Source organism: Muscardinus avellanarius (assembly GCF_963383645.1).
Source record: "Muscardinus avellanarius genome assembly, chromosome: 10".
Classification (NCBI taxonomy): domain Eukaryota; kingdom Metazoa; phylum Chordata; class Mammalia; order Rodentia; family Gliridae; genus Muscardinus; species Muscardinus avellanarius.
In genome coordinates, this window is record NC_137796.1 from 45135826 (window position 1) to 45150999 (window position 15174).

A 15174-nucleotide genomic window follows, 5' to 3' on the forward strand; every position below is an offset into this window, starting at 1 on the left:
CATAGGTCTGGGAGTATAAAAGGGTTTCCAGGAACCCCAGTACAATAATAATAATAATAAGGAATAAAAAATTGGGCTGGGGGTGTACCTCGGAGATAGAATTCCCCTGGGTTCAATCCCCAGCACCACAAAAATGAAAATAAAAATAAAAATAAAAACTAAAAATAATAAAGCCCACATATGTAGATTTATTTCCAACAAACTTGGGCAAAGTGCAAGCTTGGAATGTAAAGGACAGGAGTAAAACTGAGCCTGAGTTGAGGGCAGGGAGGGGGCAGCTCCTGGTCAGAGGCCCTCACAAGGCCACAAAGGAGGGCAGGTGCTTCCAGTCACTTCTCCAGCAAAGATACTTTCTCTGCCTTTTTCATTCCTTCCTGGTTATGCAATCCCTTTCTTAACCACCAAATTCTGAAAAATAGAATCGTTTATAAGATGGGCCAGAGCTGTCAACCAGAAAGCACAAAAATAGCATATGAAACCCTACAATATACACATACATCTAATTTAACTTTCCACCACACTGGAGATTCAAGGCAGGTTGAATGGAGAGAATCTAGCTATTCCACATCCAAAACAAATAAAAACATGAACTCTGTACTTGTAAATATCCCTCCTGCCCTTTCCCGATCTCCACCAGGTGCTGGGGCTGGCCACTGAGGCCCAGAGGCCTCCCCTCAGCATCCCAGTTCATTCCCACAGTAAGAGGGGTAGCCATGACTTAAATCAACACAACCATAACCTTTAGAGATTGCCTTCAGTGAATTCTAGAACTCTGGATAAACACCTACTGTGTGCCAATCAACAGTAATTTTTCCAAATAGTAAGTAATACTTGCGCTTCCCACTACAGCTGAAACCACTAAAATGTTCAATCAAATGTATTTCCAGACCCACCCAATGACCTACTTACAGGTGCATGCACCATATTTAACAGTCTATCTATAAAATGTTTGTGTGTAGCCAGGGCCAGTGGCACACACGTATGATCTCAGTACTTAGAAGGCTGACACAGGAGGATCACAGGTTAGCGGCTAGCCTCAGCAACTTCATGAAGTTCTCAGTAATTCAGTGAGACTGTTTAAAAAATAAAATAGGGCCAGGTGTGGTAACACGTGCTTGTAATCCCAGCATGGGGAGGCGAAAACAGAGGATCCAAGTTTGCAGAATGCCTCAGTTACTTAGTGAGGCCCTTTGCAACAGGAGGATCGCGCAGGCTCGAAGCCAGCCTTGAAGAGACCCTGTTTCCAAATAAAAATATAAAATAGGTCTGGGAGTGTAGCCCGAAAGTAGAAGGGTTTCCAGGAACCCCAGTACCACAAAAAAAAAGGTAAAAAAGAACGAAAGAAAAAGAAAAAAGAACAAAAGAAAAAGGAAGAAAGAAAAAAAAAGAACTGGAAGCTAGAACAAAAATTATTATTATTTTTGTGTGTGTGTGGTACTGGGGGTGGAACCCAGAGGCTTCCTACCTCCAGGCTATACTCCCAGACCTATTTTATATTTTATTTGGAAACAGGGTCTCACTAAGTTGCTGAGAGCCTCACTAAGTAGCTGAGGCTGGCTTCGAACCTGCGCGATCCTCCTGTCTCAGCCTCCCAAGCGCGGGGATTACAAGCATGCGCCACCACACCCAGGCAAGCTAGAACAAAAATTAGAGAAAGCCTTTCCCCAAGACCGTCAAAAGGTTCTAGCTTGGAGGTAGAATACCCCTGGGTTCAATACTCAGTACCAAAAAAAAAAAAAAAAAAAAAAAAAATGTCTGTGTGGTGAAGGTTGGGGCTGGTATTTGTATATAACCTAGAACTTCTATATTTCTATGACAACTTATGTTACTTTTTAAGGCAAATAATATGGAGAAAAAATAAAGTATCTTTTAAGTTGTTTTTGTCTGGGGCAGTACTGGGAATTGATTCCAGGAGCATTCTACCTCCAAGCTACACCCCTATTTTGTTCCTTTTTTTTTTTTTTTTATTACTGGGGATTGAACCCAGGAGCATTCTACCTTTGAGCTACACTCCCAGCCCTATCTTTTTTTCTTTTATTCTTTATTTTGAAACAGGGTCTCACTGAGATGCAAAGGGCCTCACTAAGTAGCTGAGGCTGTCCATGAACCACAATCCTCCTGTCTCAGCCTCTCAAATACTAGGATTACAAGTGGACACCACCACTCCTGACTTCATCTGCCCTTTTCTTACAAGCAAAATGAAACCTGGGATTTTTTTATGGCCACAGTGAACTCCATAGATCTCATATACAATGGCCAAAGGGACATATTACATCACTCACTACTGTCTCTCTGTCCCTGGGCTGCAGGGAGAACTTGCTTGAGACAGGCACCTCCCACTGCCAGCTCTTCCAGACACCCAGTCCTCTGCCTGGACCACACCTGCAATTCCACTGTGCTGTGGCTACCTCCAATGCAGCCTTTGTGTCATGAGACTGCAGTGTCTGAGCCAAAGGAGGAAGTGTTGATCAGGCTAAAGTCGATGCCCAGCAGCATCAGGTGGTGTCTTGGCAACTGTCCCAACAGCCCCAGGAAACAAGGGACATTTACAGTGTTACAGCTCATCACACTGACTCTCCTCTGAGTCACCCTGAAAATTCTGCTTCTGCCAGGGGACTCCTCCTGGCCAGAATCTCAGTGTGAGTAGTGTCAGACAGGCCTTGTGGGCTGTTGGTGTGCCCAGGTACAGCTGGGACCCTCACCAAGGTCATGGTCGGCCCAGGTCCCACCTGGGCTTTCAGATTTGGCTCAGCCCACGGAGGGTTATCAAATGCAAAAAACAGGATCACCAATCTCCAAACTCCTCCCTTTTCCTTCTTCTCCATGTGGAAAAGAACTAAGGCCTCAAACAGCTGGAGAGGCAATACTGGTATCTGATAAATCTAGAATTGCTGGTCCCCCATGACCCATGCTGTGCTTGGCAGGCTCAGTTCATCAGAAAGCTTCCTTACACATAAATGACACAAGGATCTAATATGAAATTAGACCCTGCTCCTGACTAAGATGAATGGTAAAGAGGAAGATCTAGAAGGAGAGTCTGGGTTCAAAACAAGAAAGAAAAAAAAAAGAATTCTGCTTCCTTCTCTGCTGGACCATACAGGAAGCCCAGAATCAGCAGCAGTGATCAACTAGGATAGGGCAAACACTGGGACTCTGTCCAGCCAGTGGGTTTCTGTGAACAAGAAACAGCTTCTCCCACAGAGCCTGAGTAAAAACAATAGAGCTAAATGCATTTTGGCGTCTTGTTCCCTCAGGATGACGAGGCCAGATAACAAGTGACAGTGCTGTACTTTGTACTGGCCCTCTCCTTCCACATGGCAAAGACCTTTCAGGTACAGCCTTTCAGCCACCTGTGGAAAGGTTCTCTCTAGTTTTTGCTTTTTGTTTTGCTTTGTTTTGTTTTCCCAGATGGTGTTCTCATGGCAAGAAGAGGCTTTTTTGAGGGTGCGGAGTGTTCTAGGACCAAAGTGGGAGGCTGGGGCGCAGCAGACAAGGGATCTGCTATCGGAATAAAACCTCCTGAAAATTTACATTATTCTGCATTTAACTATAGGTCATAGCACACATTCTTCCAAGATTTTCAGTAGGAAGAACATAAAAATCTGGGGGAAAAGCTGCATCCCATGATTGCTTTGGGGGAGGGTACTAAAGACTGAACCTAGAGGTGTCCTACCTAAGCTATACCCCCAGACCTTAATTTTTTTATTTTGTTTTTTTTGTGTGTGTGGTATTGAGGATGGAGCCCAGAAGTATTCTACCCGCGAGCTACACCCCCAGCCCAATGTTATTCTTTTGTCTTGAATCAGGGTCTCATTAAGGTGTGGAGGGCCTCAGTAAGCAAGTGAGGGTGTCCTCAAACCTGTAATCCTCCTGTCTCAGCCTCCCAAGTACTGGGATTATAAGCATGTGCCACCATACCCAGCTATGGTTGCCCTTTTAAGAAAAAAATTGATAACAGTCGTACAGAACTGTATCTCTATCTGAGCATGATAATTTAATGAGAAAGAAAAATACATCGAGAAGCCAGAGAAAAGTGGCAGAAAACTGTATTATGATAGATTAAAGAGTTTCTCTGTGTGTGTGTATTGTGTGTGTGTGTCTGTGTGTGTGTATTTAACTGTGGATAGAACTCAGAGGCATTCTAACCTCTCAGATACACCCCAGCTCTATTTTTTTTTAAATATGGCTTGGCTAAGTTGTTGAGGCTGGGCTCAAACCTGCGCTCCTTCTGCCCATTCCTCCCAAGTATAGCCTAAAGTTACTTTCTTTTTTTGAGTATCCATACCTAAACTGGGGATAATTTGTGTCCTCTAGCTCTGTATAGCCAAGTCCTACATAACTCCAAGAACACCCTGATTTTTTTTTTTTTTTGTGGTGGTACTGGGGTTCCAGGAAACCCTTCTACCTCCGGGCTACACTCCCAGACCCATTTTATATTTTTATTTGGAAACAGAGTCTCTTAAGCCAGCGAGCCGGGCTTCCAACCTGCGCGATCCTCCTGTCTCAGCCTCCCAAGCGCAGGGATTACAAGTGTGTGCTACCACGCCCTACTTAAGAACACCCTGATTTAAGAGAGGATTCCCTCCTTCCCCACCAGTAATTCTCTTGCACTTTTAGGGTACAGGGCCAGCCTTCATAAGAGACTTCTGGGTTCTTAGGCTTTCTTTTGTATCCAAGTCACACTAAATGCAGCTGAAGTTCTGAACACGGTTTGTGCAGGCACCCACTTCTTACTCTGTGAACAAAGCAAAGAAGCTGATTCTTTTTCAAGCACTAGCTCCACAAAGTGTCAATTTTCAGCCTGGTTTAGTGTCTCAAGAAATGAGGCCTGCCTTGAATTACAGGGTCCAGGAGCTGGGGGTAAACTCAGCTATAGAGTACTTGTCTAGCCTGTCAGAAGTACAGGGTCAATCCCTAGCACCACGGGGGCTGGGAGGGGTGGTGAGTATCTCAGAATCTAATAGGGATTGGGGACAGAGGGTTTGTTTTTGTTTTTTGTGGTACTGAGGATTGAACCAGAGGCATTCTACCTATGAGCTACACCCCCAGCCCTATTTTAATGTTTATTTTGAAACAAGATATCACTAGGTTAAAGGGAGTCTTCTACTTGCTGAGGCTGTCCTCCAAATACAATCCTCAGGTTTTGGCATCCCAAATACTGGGATTATAGGTGTGCACTCCCATACCCCATGGAACTCTTTAAATGAATGGAGCACTAAAAGAAGAAGAAGAAAGAAAAAGGAGGAGGAAGTGGAGGAGGAGGAGGGCATGATGGCACATGTCTGTAATCCCAGTACGTGGGAGGCTGAGATAGGAGGATGGCAGGTTTGAGGGCAGCCTCAGCAAACAGCAAGACTCATCAACCTAGCAAAACTCTGTTTCAAAATAAACAAGCTGGGCGTGGTGGTGCACGCTTATAACCCCCCCTCCCCCACTTGGGAGGCAGAGACAGGAGGATCGCTCTGGTTCGGAGCCAGCCTCGCTGGCTTAAGAGACCCTGTTTCCAAATTAAAATATAAAATAGGTCTGGGAGTGTAGCCTGGAGGTAGAAGGGCTTCCAGGAACCCCAGTACCACCACCAAAAATAAATAAATAAATAAATAAATAAATAAATAAATAAATAAACATAAAATAGGGCTGGGAGTATATTTCAGAGGTAGAATGTCCCTGGGTTCAATTCCCAACACCATAAAAAAGGCTGGGGGCTGGGTTTATATCTCAGAGGCAGAATGCCCCTGGGTTCAATCCCAGTACCACAAAATTTAAAAAATAATTAATTAATTAAAATAAAACAAGCCTGTGGGTTGGGTGTGTAGCTCAGTGGTAGAGCACACACTTAATATGTTAGAGGCCCTGGGTTCCATCCTCGGCAACCTCCCGCACCCCGTAATAAAAGTAAATAAAGCCAGGCTTTGCAGCACATGCCTGTAATCCCAGCTACCTGGGAGATTGAGGTGGGAGGATCACAAATTTGAAGCCAATCTGGACAACACCCCCAGTAAGACTCTGTCTCAAAATAAAATAAAAAGGGTCGGAGCTGTAGCTGGGTGGGAGAACATCTGCCTAGACTGTGGGAGGCCCTGAGTTCAATCTGTAGTATCACCACCACCACCCCAACAACAAAAATAATAAGTAAAAAAAAAAAAAAAAAAAACATGCCTTCCTTCTCTCTTCTCTGTCCCATTATCCTCTAGAAACTATCTTCTTGATCCTTCCCTCATACCTTGCTGCCCTGATTTTTGTCTCCAACCCAGCAACAACTCATTTTCTCACAACTCCCTGAAGGACTAAATCCAGAACTCTTCTGTTTGGTCAACCTCACCTGTCCACTAAAAAGACATACCTCTCAGTTTACTTCACACTGCTGCCCTCCTGGCTCCCATGTCTCGAGGTATCCCTCAAGTGAGGGTATTCCTCATCTCCGCCCCAACTCCCTTCACTCAATATCCCATCTGCCTCCTACACCAGTGTCTCCAAGCTGCATCTCCAGCCAGGAACTCTTGTGGCTGTCAGGTCCCTGCTGCACTGGGACCACCACTCGGGTGTCCTACAGGGAGCCTTAAATCCACCTGCCCCCACGCTTTGGATTCCCATTGGCAGTGCCTTCTCTCCATATCCTATCCCATCAGTTTTTCCCATCCCTGTGAACACTATCTTTGCCCAGGCACCCATCATTCCAACCTCTTCCCTGGGATCCCTGCCTAATCTGAGTTACAGGTGGTTGAGGTTGTGTTGCTACAGAACTTGAAAATGACTGAAGTCATCAGCAATCTGTATCACAGCAGGAAGGGCAAAGATCATAGAGTTTAAGGGGGCCAAATCCCCCCAGTTCCCTGCCTGGCTCCACCATTGCTGCTCCCCCACCCAGGGCCCACTGACCATTCAGCTATCAAAATGGTCTTTGTCAGCTTGGCATGGTGGTACACACCTGTAACCCCACAGGAAGATTGCAGGATCAAGAACTGCTCAGCAACTTGGTGAGGCCCTCGGCAACTTAGTGAGACCTTGTTTCAAAATAAAATTAAAGTTGGGCATGATGGTGCATTTTTATAATCTCAGTACTAAGAAAGGAGGATAACAGGTTCAAGGATGACCTCTATGACTTAGCAAGACCCTATTTCAAGATAAATAAAAACAGCTGGGGGTATAATTCGGAGGTAGAATGCCTCTGAGTTCAATACCCAGTACCACCCTCCCCCCCCAAAAAAAGCTGGGAATTTAGATCAGAGATAAAAAAAAAATACTCCTGGCTTCAATCTCCAATACCACCAAAAAAGGTCTTTCTTTGATATAAATCTTATGTATCAGCCGGGTGTGATTGTGCATGCCTGTAATTTCAATACTTAGGAGGCTGAGAGAAAGATTCCAGGCTTAAGGCCAGCCTCAGCTACTTTGCAAGGCCCACAGCAACTTAATGAGAAGCTGTTGCAAAATAAAGAAAAATAAAATAGGGCTGACACCCCTGAATTCAATCCCCACTATCAATACACACACGAAAATCTCATAAATCTGGGCTTGCCTTAAATGCTCCCATGGATTTCCAAAGTTTCATTGTTTCTTGGGAAGTGTGACCCTAAACTACCTATTTTCCACTTGCACTTACACATCCCACAGGGCTCCCTAGCAAACACTACAATTCCATGCCTCTGCCCAAGCTGTTCCCTGTGCCTAGGGAACTCTTCCCTTCTTTCCCCGTATAAGACCCACCTTTCCTTCAGTGAGCATTGTCTTAAATCAAACTGGCTCAAGTCACAGATCAGGAAAGATTCAATGTCAACACCTTTTCTTCACACACAGAGCACTCTTTGGACCAGCATGACTTAACTTGGACACAGAACAATGATCACCACAAGGTCTTGTTTTCAAAATATATGCTTCTAATTGTAAAAAAGTGATTTGACTTACTTTGTACTCATCCACCACCAGAGAAACTGAATCTAAAAAACCTCCACACTGACATTGTTTCTTAGCTCCCCTTCCATCCACTCCCTTCCCCCACATACATCTGTCCTCCCCTGGAACTCACAGCCCCAGAACACTCCTGTAGGAAAACCTGTTCTGAAAGGCTTAGGACCATCACCCTAAAAGGTGTGCTCCATCTTTCCTAACATTTCCCCCAGATTTTGCCACAGGTCCACAAAGCCTATGTTCAGAGGACAAACAATTCAGAGAAGAACTGAAGTCCCAGAAAGGCAACAACTTGTGGCAAGGGCAGCCAGGCCCTGGGGCCTTGGGACCCACATCTAGGGCCTCCCAGGCCAAGCCTCTTTCTGCAGTTCTACGGCCTGTGATCCTCTGTCCCAAATGCCACACATAATTAGAAGTTATAATCCTGTAATTCTGTGATGACATCTTTGAACTTAAATATACTTTGAAACAGGCATGTGTGTATATGTATGTGTGTGTGTATGTTATTTTTGTGGTACTGGGGGTTGAACCTAGGGGCATTCTACCTCTGAGCTACACCACCAGGCCTATTTCCTATTTTATTTTTTATTTTGAAACAGGGTCGCACTAAGTTGCTGAGGTTGTTCCAACCTGTGATCCTCCTGTCTCAGTCTCCGAAGTACTGGGATTATAGGTGTGTGCCCGGCTTTGAAACAGTTTTTTAAGTGCTAAAAGAAACTTAAGAAAAATAATTTTTCGAACTGTCTTCACTTTTTGCCAAATTCACCTCCCGTTTTGATGTCCCTGCTTCTCACTAGTGAGCAAAAAGCCTAAAATCCTCAATGTCACATAGGAGGAGGAGGAAGATGCCAAGACTATTTGCGTACAGGATGGCTTAGCTCTGAACAATTAAGAATTGATTGTCCTGTGGTAAACAGTTTCACTTCCCTATTCATAATTATGCACCTTCGATCATAACTGTTAATGAAAGTAACGACTCCAAATAAAAAAGACTAGGGGTGTAGCCCGGAGGTAGAAGACCTCTGGGATCCATCTCCAGTACCACAAAAAAATTAAACCTAAATAAATATAAGCAAAAAAAAAAAAAAAAAACCGACAATCTCTCAACCCACCCAGTAATTCCTGGCCAAGGCTATTTTTGGACTCATCTGAGACCTGAAAGGAGGAAGGTGTGGAAAGTGCCACCGGGACTCCCGGCTCCAAAGTATCTTTGTAGCCCAGGCCCTGCCGCCTTCAGACACCCCGGCACCCTGTGGGCCGGGGCTGGGGTCGCTTCTCAAGGACGAGGAGGCGGGAGGCCGCTCCCAGCCGCCCGGCGCCGCACTCACCCGCGGCGGCTCCCGGACCACCAAATAAATCTGCTTCAGCCTAAAGCGAGAAGGGGCTCCTGGACGCCGAGACCAATGAGGGGCGGCGCCCGAGGCCCCTCCGCCGGCCGCTCCCCTCTCCTACTCGAAGAGGGGACACAAAGCATTTTGGAGGCAAAGCGGACGGCCGGCCCCAGGGTGGTCTTCCTCCCCCCGGGTCCGGGGGGCGACGCGCCCCGAGCCCGAGGGCGCAGCGGGGCTGGGGACGCGTCCTCTCCCCGGGAGGCGCGGCCGCAGGCGGGACCCGAAGCCTCCGCCGCCCCGCGAGCCTCAGCTCCACCTGCGCCGAGCCCGCGCGCGCCCGCCTCGCCGGCCACCTGCTGCGGCGCCCGCGCTCCCGCTCCGCGGCCCGCGCCCCTCCGCGTCGGCCGGCGACCCCGGCCCGCAGCCGCCCACCTTCCGAAAGTAGTCCTCGCCCTCCGTGTCCAGCGGCTGCGGGGCGGCGGGCAGCAGCGCGTGGGTCATGCTGGCGGCGCCGGCGTTCCGGGCAGTCTGAGGCGCAGCGGCCGCCGCGGGCCCCAGAGGGCGCCGCCCCGTCCGCCCGGCCCGCCCACCGCCCGCCGGCCGCCAACCCCGGAGCGCGGAGCCTCGCTCCGGCCCGCAGGCCACGCCCCCGGCCGGGCAGGCCACGCCCCCGGCGGCTCAGTCTCGGGTCGCCTAGGTGGCGCGGAGCACGAAGCCGGGGTTTCCAGCGGCCGAAACGAGGCCCAGCGCAGGTTCAGGAGCCCTCGAAATAAGTGCGGGGGTAAAATCGTGGTCTCTCCCTGAGGATCGCAGTTCGAGGACAGCCTCAGCTACTTAGTGAGGCCATCCGCAACTTAGTGAAACCCTGTCTCAAAATAAAGAATAAAAAAATAGGGCAGGGGTGTAGATCGGGGGTTGATGCTCCTGGGTTCCATCCCCAGACCCGCAAAAAAGAAAAAAAAAATTCGTGGTCTCTTTTCCCCAGGAAAGCGGGCGCCATCAGAACAAGGAGCCGACCCGACAACTCGTCTTGAGTGCCAGCCCTGGGCGGAGGTCGGGGAGAGTCCTTCCCTGGGCTGGCCAGCTCCGGCTTCCTGCGCGGCCCTGCAGACCCTCACGCTAAGACTGGATCAGCTGAAGGGCGCTGGACCTCAGCAGGGTGTGTGCCCCAAAAGAGTCCGCAGATGTCCTTGAAAACTGCCCCCCCCCAGATGGAACCCAGGGGCATTCTACCTCTGAGCCTTATTCTTTTTATTCTTTATTTTGAAACTGGGTCTCATTGAGTTGCAAAGAACCTCACTAAGTAGCTGAGGCTGTGAACCGCGATTCTCTGTCTCAGCCTCCCAAATGCTGGGATTACAAGTGTGTGCCACCACGCCCGGCTGCAAGTTGACAAAGGATCATTGGCTGCTCTGGGAACAAACTGACCTCCATTTCCTCTTGGGGAATCTGGTGAAATTTACCAAATTAAATGCAGAAATGTAATTGGTATGGTATGGTTTGGGTTATATAACCCAAGGTTTCATGTGCTGGAACTTGATCTTCCTTGTGACACCCTTAAAGGGGTGGAACCTTTAAGAGGTGGGGCCTAGTGCAAGGCAGTTAGGTCTTGGGGAACATCATGCTGGCAGGGAATAATGCTGCTACTCCAGAGTAATTTGGTTCTGGAGAGAGTATTTGTTTGTTTAGTAATGGAGATGGAGCCCAGACGCATTCTACTTCCAAGCTACACCACCAGCCCTATTTATTTTTATTTGAAAACAGGGTCTCATTAAGTTGATGAAAGTTTCATTACTTGCTTAGACTGTCCTTAAACCTGCATTCCTCCTATCTCAGCCTCCCAAGGAGAATGGGTTTTTATAAACAAGGTTACTCCTTGCACTTGGCCTCTTTTGCACACAGCCATTTGCCTTTCCCGTTTCTCTGCTATGTTGTGACATAGCAAAAGTAACACTCACCAAAGGCCAAACAAATGAGGCTGTTCATTCTTGGACTTTCGGGCTCCAAAATTATAAACTAAATAAAACTTATTTATTTATAAAGTATCCAGATATTTTATTATAGCAATAGAAAATGGACTAAGATTATAATCTTTAAGTGAATATAACTTATTACAAATATAGACCAAATATTGCAATTTTTAAAAATTCTTAGATCCAGGTGTCGTGTGCACGCTTGTAATCCCAGTACTTGGGAGACTGAGACAGGAGGATTGCAGGTTCGAAGCCAGTCTCAGCAGCTTAGTGAGGTTCTCAGCAACTTAGTGAGACCCTGTTTCCAAATAAAATATAAAATAGGTCTGGGGTGTAGCCAGAGGTAGAAGGTCCTTGGGTTCCATCCCCAGTACCCTAAGAGAAAGAAAAGAAAGAAAGAGAAAGAAAGAAAGAAAGAAAGAAAGAAAGAAAGAAAGAAAGAAAGAAAGAAGGAAATCAGCCGGGCGTGGTGGCACACGCTTGTAATCCCAGCATTCGGGAGGCTGAGACAGGAGAATCGCAGTTCGCGGACAGCCTCAGCTACTTAGTGAGGCCCTCTGCAACTCAGTGAGACCCGGTTTCAAAATAAAGAATACAAAATAGGTCAGGGGCTGTAGCTCGGAGGTTGAATGCCCCTGGGTTCCATCCCCAGACCCAAAGAAAGAAAGAAAGAAAGAAAGAAAGAAAGAAAGAAAGAAAGAAAGAAAGAAAGAAGGAAGGAAGGAAGGAAGGAAGGAAAGAAAGAAAGAAAGAAAGAAAGAAAGAAAGGAAGAAAGAAAGAATCCTATACCATATAGTACTATGGAATGAATACTAACTAGAGAGGGACCTACCTACCAAGCTCAGTAGGCTGAGTCACCTTGGCCACCCTTTTATCCCTATGGTCTCAATTCCTCCAGATTTCAAATATGTTTTTTATGTATAACTTATTTACTGTGTGTTTATTCTTTGCCAGGCAGTTTAAGCACTTTGCACGTATTATCTCAGCTGGTCCTTCCACACCCTTATGAAGTGAAAACACTTTTGTCTCTTTGTTTCAATTGGGGGGGGGCAGAATTGGGGGTTGAATCTGGGAACATTCTATCTCTGAGCTACACTGCCCTCCAGCCCTATTTAATATATAAAAATAAATATATACATATGTGTATATATCCCAGAGGCATCTACCTCCAAGCCCCACACCTAGCCCTATTTTTTATTCTTTATTTTGAAACAGGGTCTCACTAAGTAGCTGAGGCTGGCTGCGAATTTACGATCCTCCTATCTCATCCTCCCAAGTACTAGAATTACAAGCATGTGCCACCATGCACAGCTATATTTTATATTTTGAAACAGCATCTCACTAAGTTGCAGGGGACCTCACTAAGTTTCTGAGGCTGGTCTTGAACCTGCAATCCTCCTGTCTTAGTCTCCCTAGTAATGGGAACACAGGCATGGGCCACCAGACTTGGCTGAGGTGGACACTTTATTGATCCTATTTTACAGAGGAGGAAGACAAAGCACAGAAGTTACCAGCATGGTAAGGGACAGAGTCAGGGATGTCTGATACTGCACTGCCCTCTAATTATACTACACTGTGGGATGGTGCATACACACACATAATCCCACTACTCAGTAGACGGAGGCAGGATGATGCAAAGGTTGAGGCCATCCTAGGTAACTCAGCAGGACCCTGCCTCAAAAAGAAGAAAAAGAGGAAAAAGGACAAGGAAGAAAACAAGGATGAGGGAGAAGAGGAGGAGAAAAAGGACGTGGTGGCCCAGGCCTGTAATCTCAGTACTTGTGAGGCTGAGATAGGAGGATTACAGGTTCAAGGCCAGCCTGAGCAATTTAGCAAGACCCTCAGGAACTTAGCAGAGACCCTGTTTAAAAAAAAAAAAAATCAGGCTTGGTGGTGCGTACTTGTAAGGCAGGAAGATCACAGGTTTGAAGACAACCTCAGCAACTTTCTGCAATTAATGAGACCCTGTTTCAAAATAAAAAATGAAATAGGGCTGGAAGTGTAGCTCAAAGGTAGAATGTCCCTGGGTTCAATCCCCAGTACTACACACACACACACACACACACACACACACACACACACACGAATGCTTCTGAGTTCAAATTTCAGTAGCAAAAAATAAATGAATGAACGAATGAATGAAATAAAATAGGGCAATGTGTAATTTGGAGACAGAATGCCCCTGGGCTCAAACTCCCAATTAGGCAGAGGCTGTATCCACTACACATGCTCTGAATAACTATAAGGCATGAAAGGCCCAGTGATAGGTATATGTATACAAATATGTTTTTGTGTGTTTAGAACTGGGGATTGAACCTAGAGCATTCTACATTTGACCTCTACCCCCCAGCCCTATTTTATTTTTTAGTTTGAAGCAGGTTCTCACTAAGTTGCTGAAGCTGATTCTGTGTTTGTTTTGCAATGGAGGTTTAGTACTGAACTCAGTTTGGGACTGAACTCAGGAGTATTGACTCGGGCTACACACCCAGACTTTTTTTTTTTTTTTCCTTGAAACAGGGTATCCCTAAGCTGCTGAGAATCTCACTATATTGCTAAACCTGATCTAAAAACTGGTTATCCTCTATCTCAGCCTCCCATATACAGGAATTACAGGCCTGCATCACCATACCCCGCTCACCCCCCCCCTTTTTTTTTTTTTTGCAGTACTGGGGATGGAACTCAGGGGCATTCTACCTCCGTGAGAGATTTCTCCAGCCCTACTATTTATATATTATTTATTTAGTAGTACTGGGGGTAGAACCCAGGGGCTTTACTACCTCCGGGCTTTACTCCCAGACCTATTTTTTATACTTTATTTTGAAACAGGGTCTAAGTCCCTGAGAGCCTCACTAAGTAGCTGAGGTTGGCTTTGAACCTGTGCGATCCTCCTGTCTCAGCCTCCCAAATGCTGGTATTACAAGCGTGTGCCACCAGGCCCAGCTTTATTTTTTATTTTGAAACAGGGTCTCACTAATTTGCAGAGGGTCTCACTAAGTAGCCGAGGCTGGCTGTGAACTGTGAGCCTCCTGCCTCAGCTTCCTGAATACTGGGATTACAAGTATGCACCACCACACCTGTCAGTAAGACTGTTTTAAAATTAAAAATAAAAAGGGTGCCAGGTGTAGTGTCACAGGTTTGTAATTCCAGCATTTTGGAGGCAGAGACCTAGAGACAGCAGACAGCCTCAGCTACTTAGTGAGGCCCTTCGCAACTCAGTGACACCCTATTTCAAAAATAAAAAGACTGAAGCAAGACGTGGTGGCGCACACTTGTAATTCCAGCATTCGGGAGGCTGAGATGAAAGGATCGCGGTTCCGAGCAGCCTCAGCTACTTAGGCCCTCCACAACTCAGTGAGACCCTGTTTCAAAATAAAGAATACAAGATAGGGCAGGGGTTGGGTGTAGCTCAGAGGTCGAATGCCCCTGGGTTCCATTCCCAGACCCTGGGGGAAAAAAAAAATATATATATATATATATATATATATATATATATATATAGAGAGAGAGAGAGAGAGAGAGAGAGAGAGAGAGACAGAGAGAGAGAGAGAGAGAGAGAGAGACAGAGAGACAGAGGCACTAAGCCAGGCATGGTGGCATACACTTGTAATCCCAGCATTTGGGAGGCTGAGACAGGAGGATCACAGTTCTTGACAGCCTCAGCTACTACTTAGTGAGGCCCTTTGCAACTCAGTGAGACCCTGTTTCAAAATAAAGAATAAAAAATAGGGCTGGTCGTGTCATTTGGAGGTAGAATGCAGCTGGGTCCATCCCCAGTACCGCAAAAATCAATCATACAATCATACAATCAATCAGTCCATAATAAACCGGGCATGGTGGCGCAAACTAGTAATCCCAGCATTTGGGAGGCTGAAACAGGAGAATCTCGGTTTGCGGACAGCCTTGCTACTTAGTGAGGCTCTTTGCAACTCAATGAGACTCTGTTTCAAAATAAAGTAAAAAA

General features: G+C 46.4%; 1 protein-coding gene across 1 annotated transcript in view; it reads right to left on the reverse strand.

The window, feature by feature from the left end:
* RHPN2 (rhophilin Rho GTPase binding protein 2) overlaps window positions 1–9740 on the reverse strand; it is a gene marked incomplete at both ends in the record, with an annotated part of 72096 nt that extends 62356 nt beyond the window's left edge. The window contains one exon of the mRNA XM_080704387.1: window positions 9672–9740. Within this exon, the coding sequence (XP_080560513.1) occupies window positions 9672–9740 (69 nt within the window). The remainder of the gene's footprint in view (window positions 1–9671) is intronic.
* Window positions 9741–15174: the final 5434 nt, after the last annotated feature.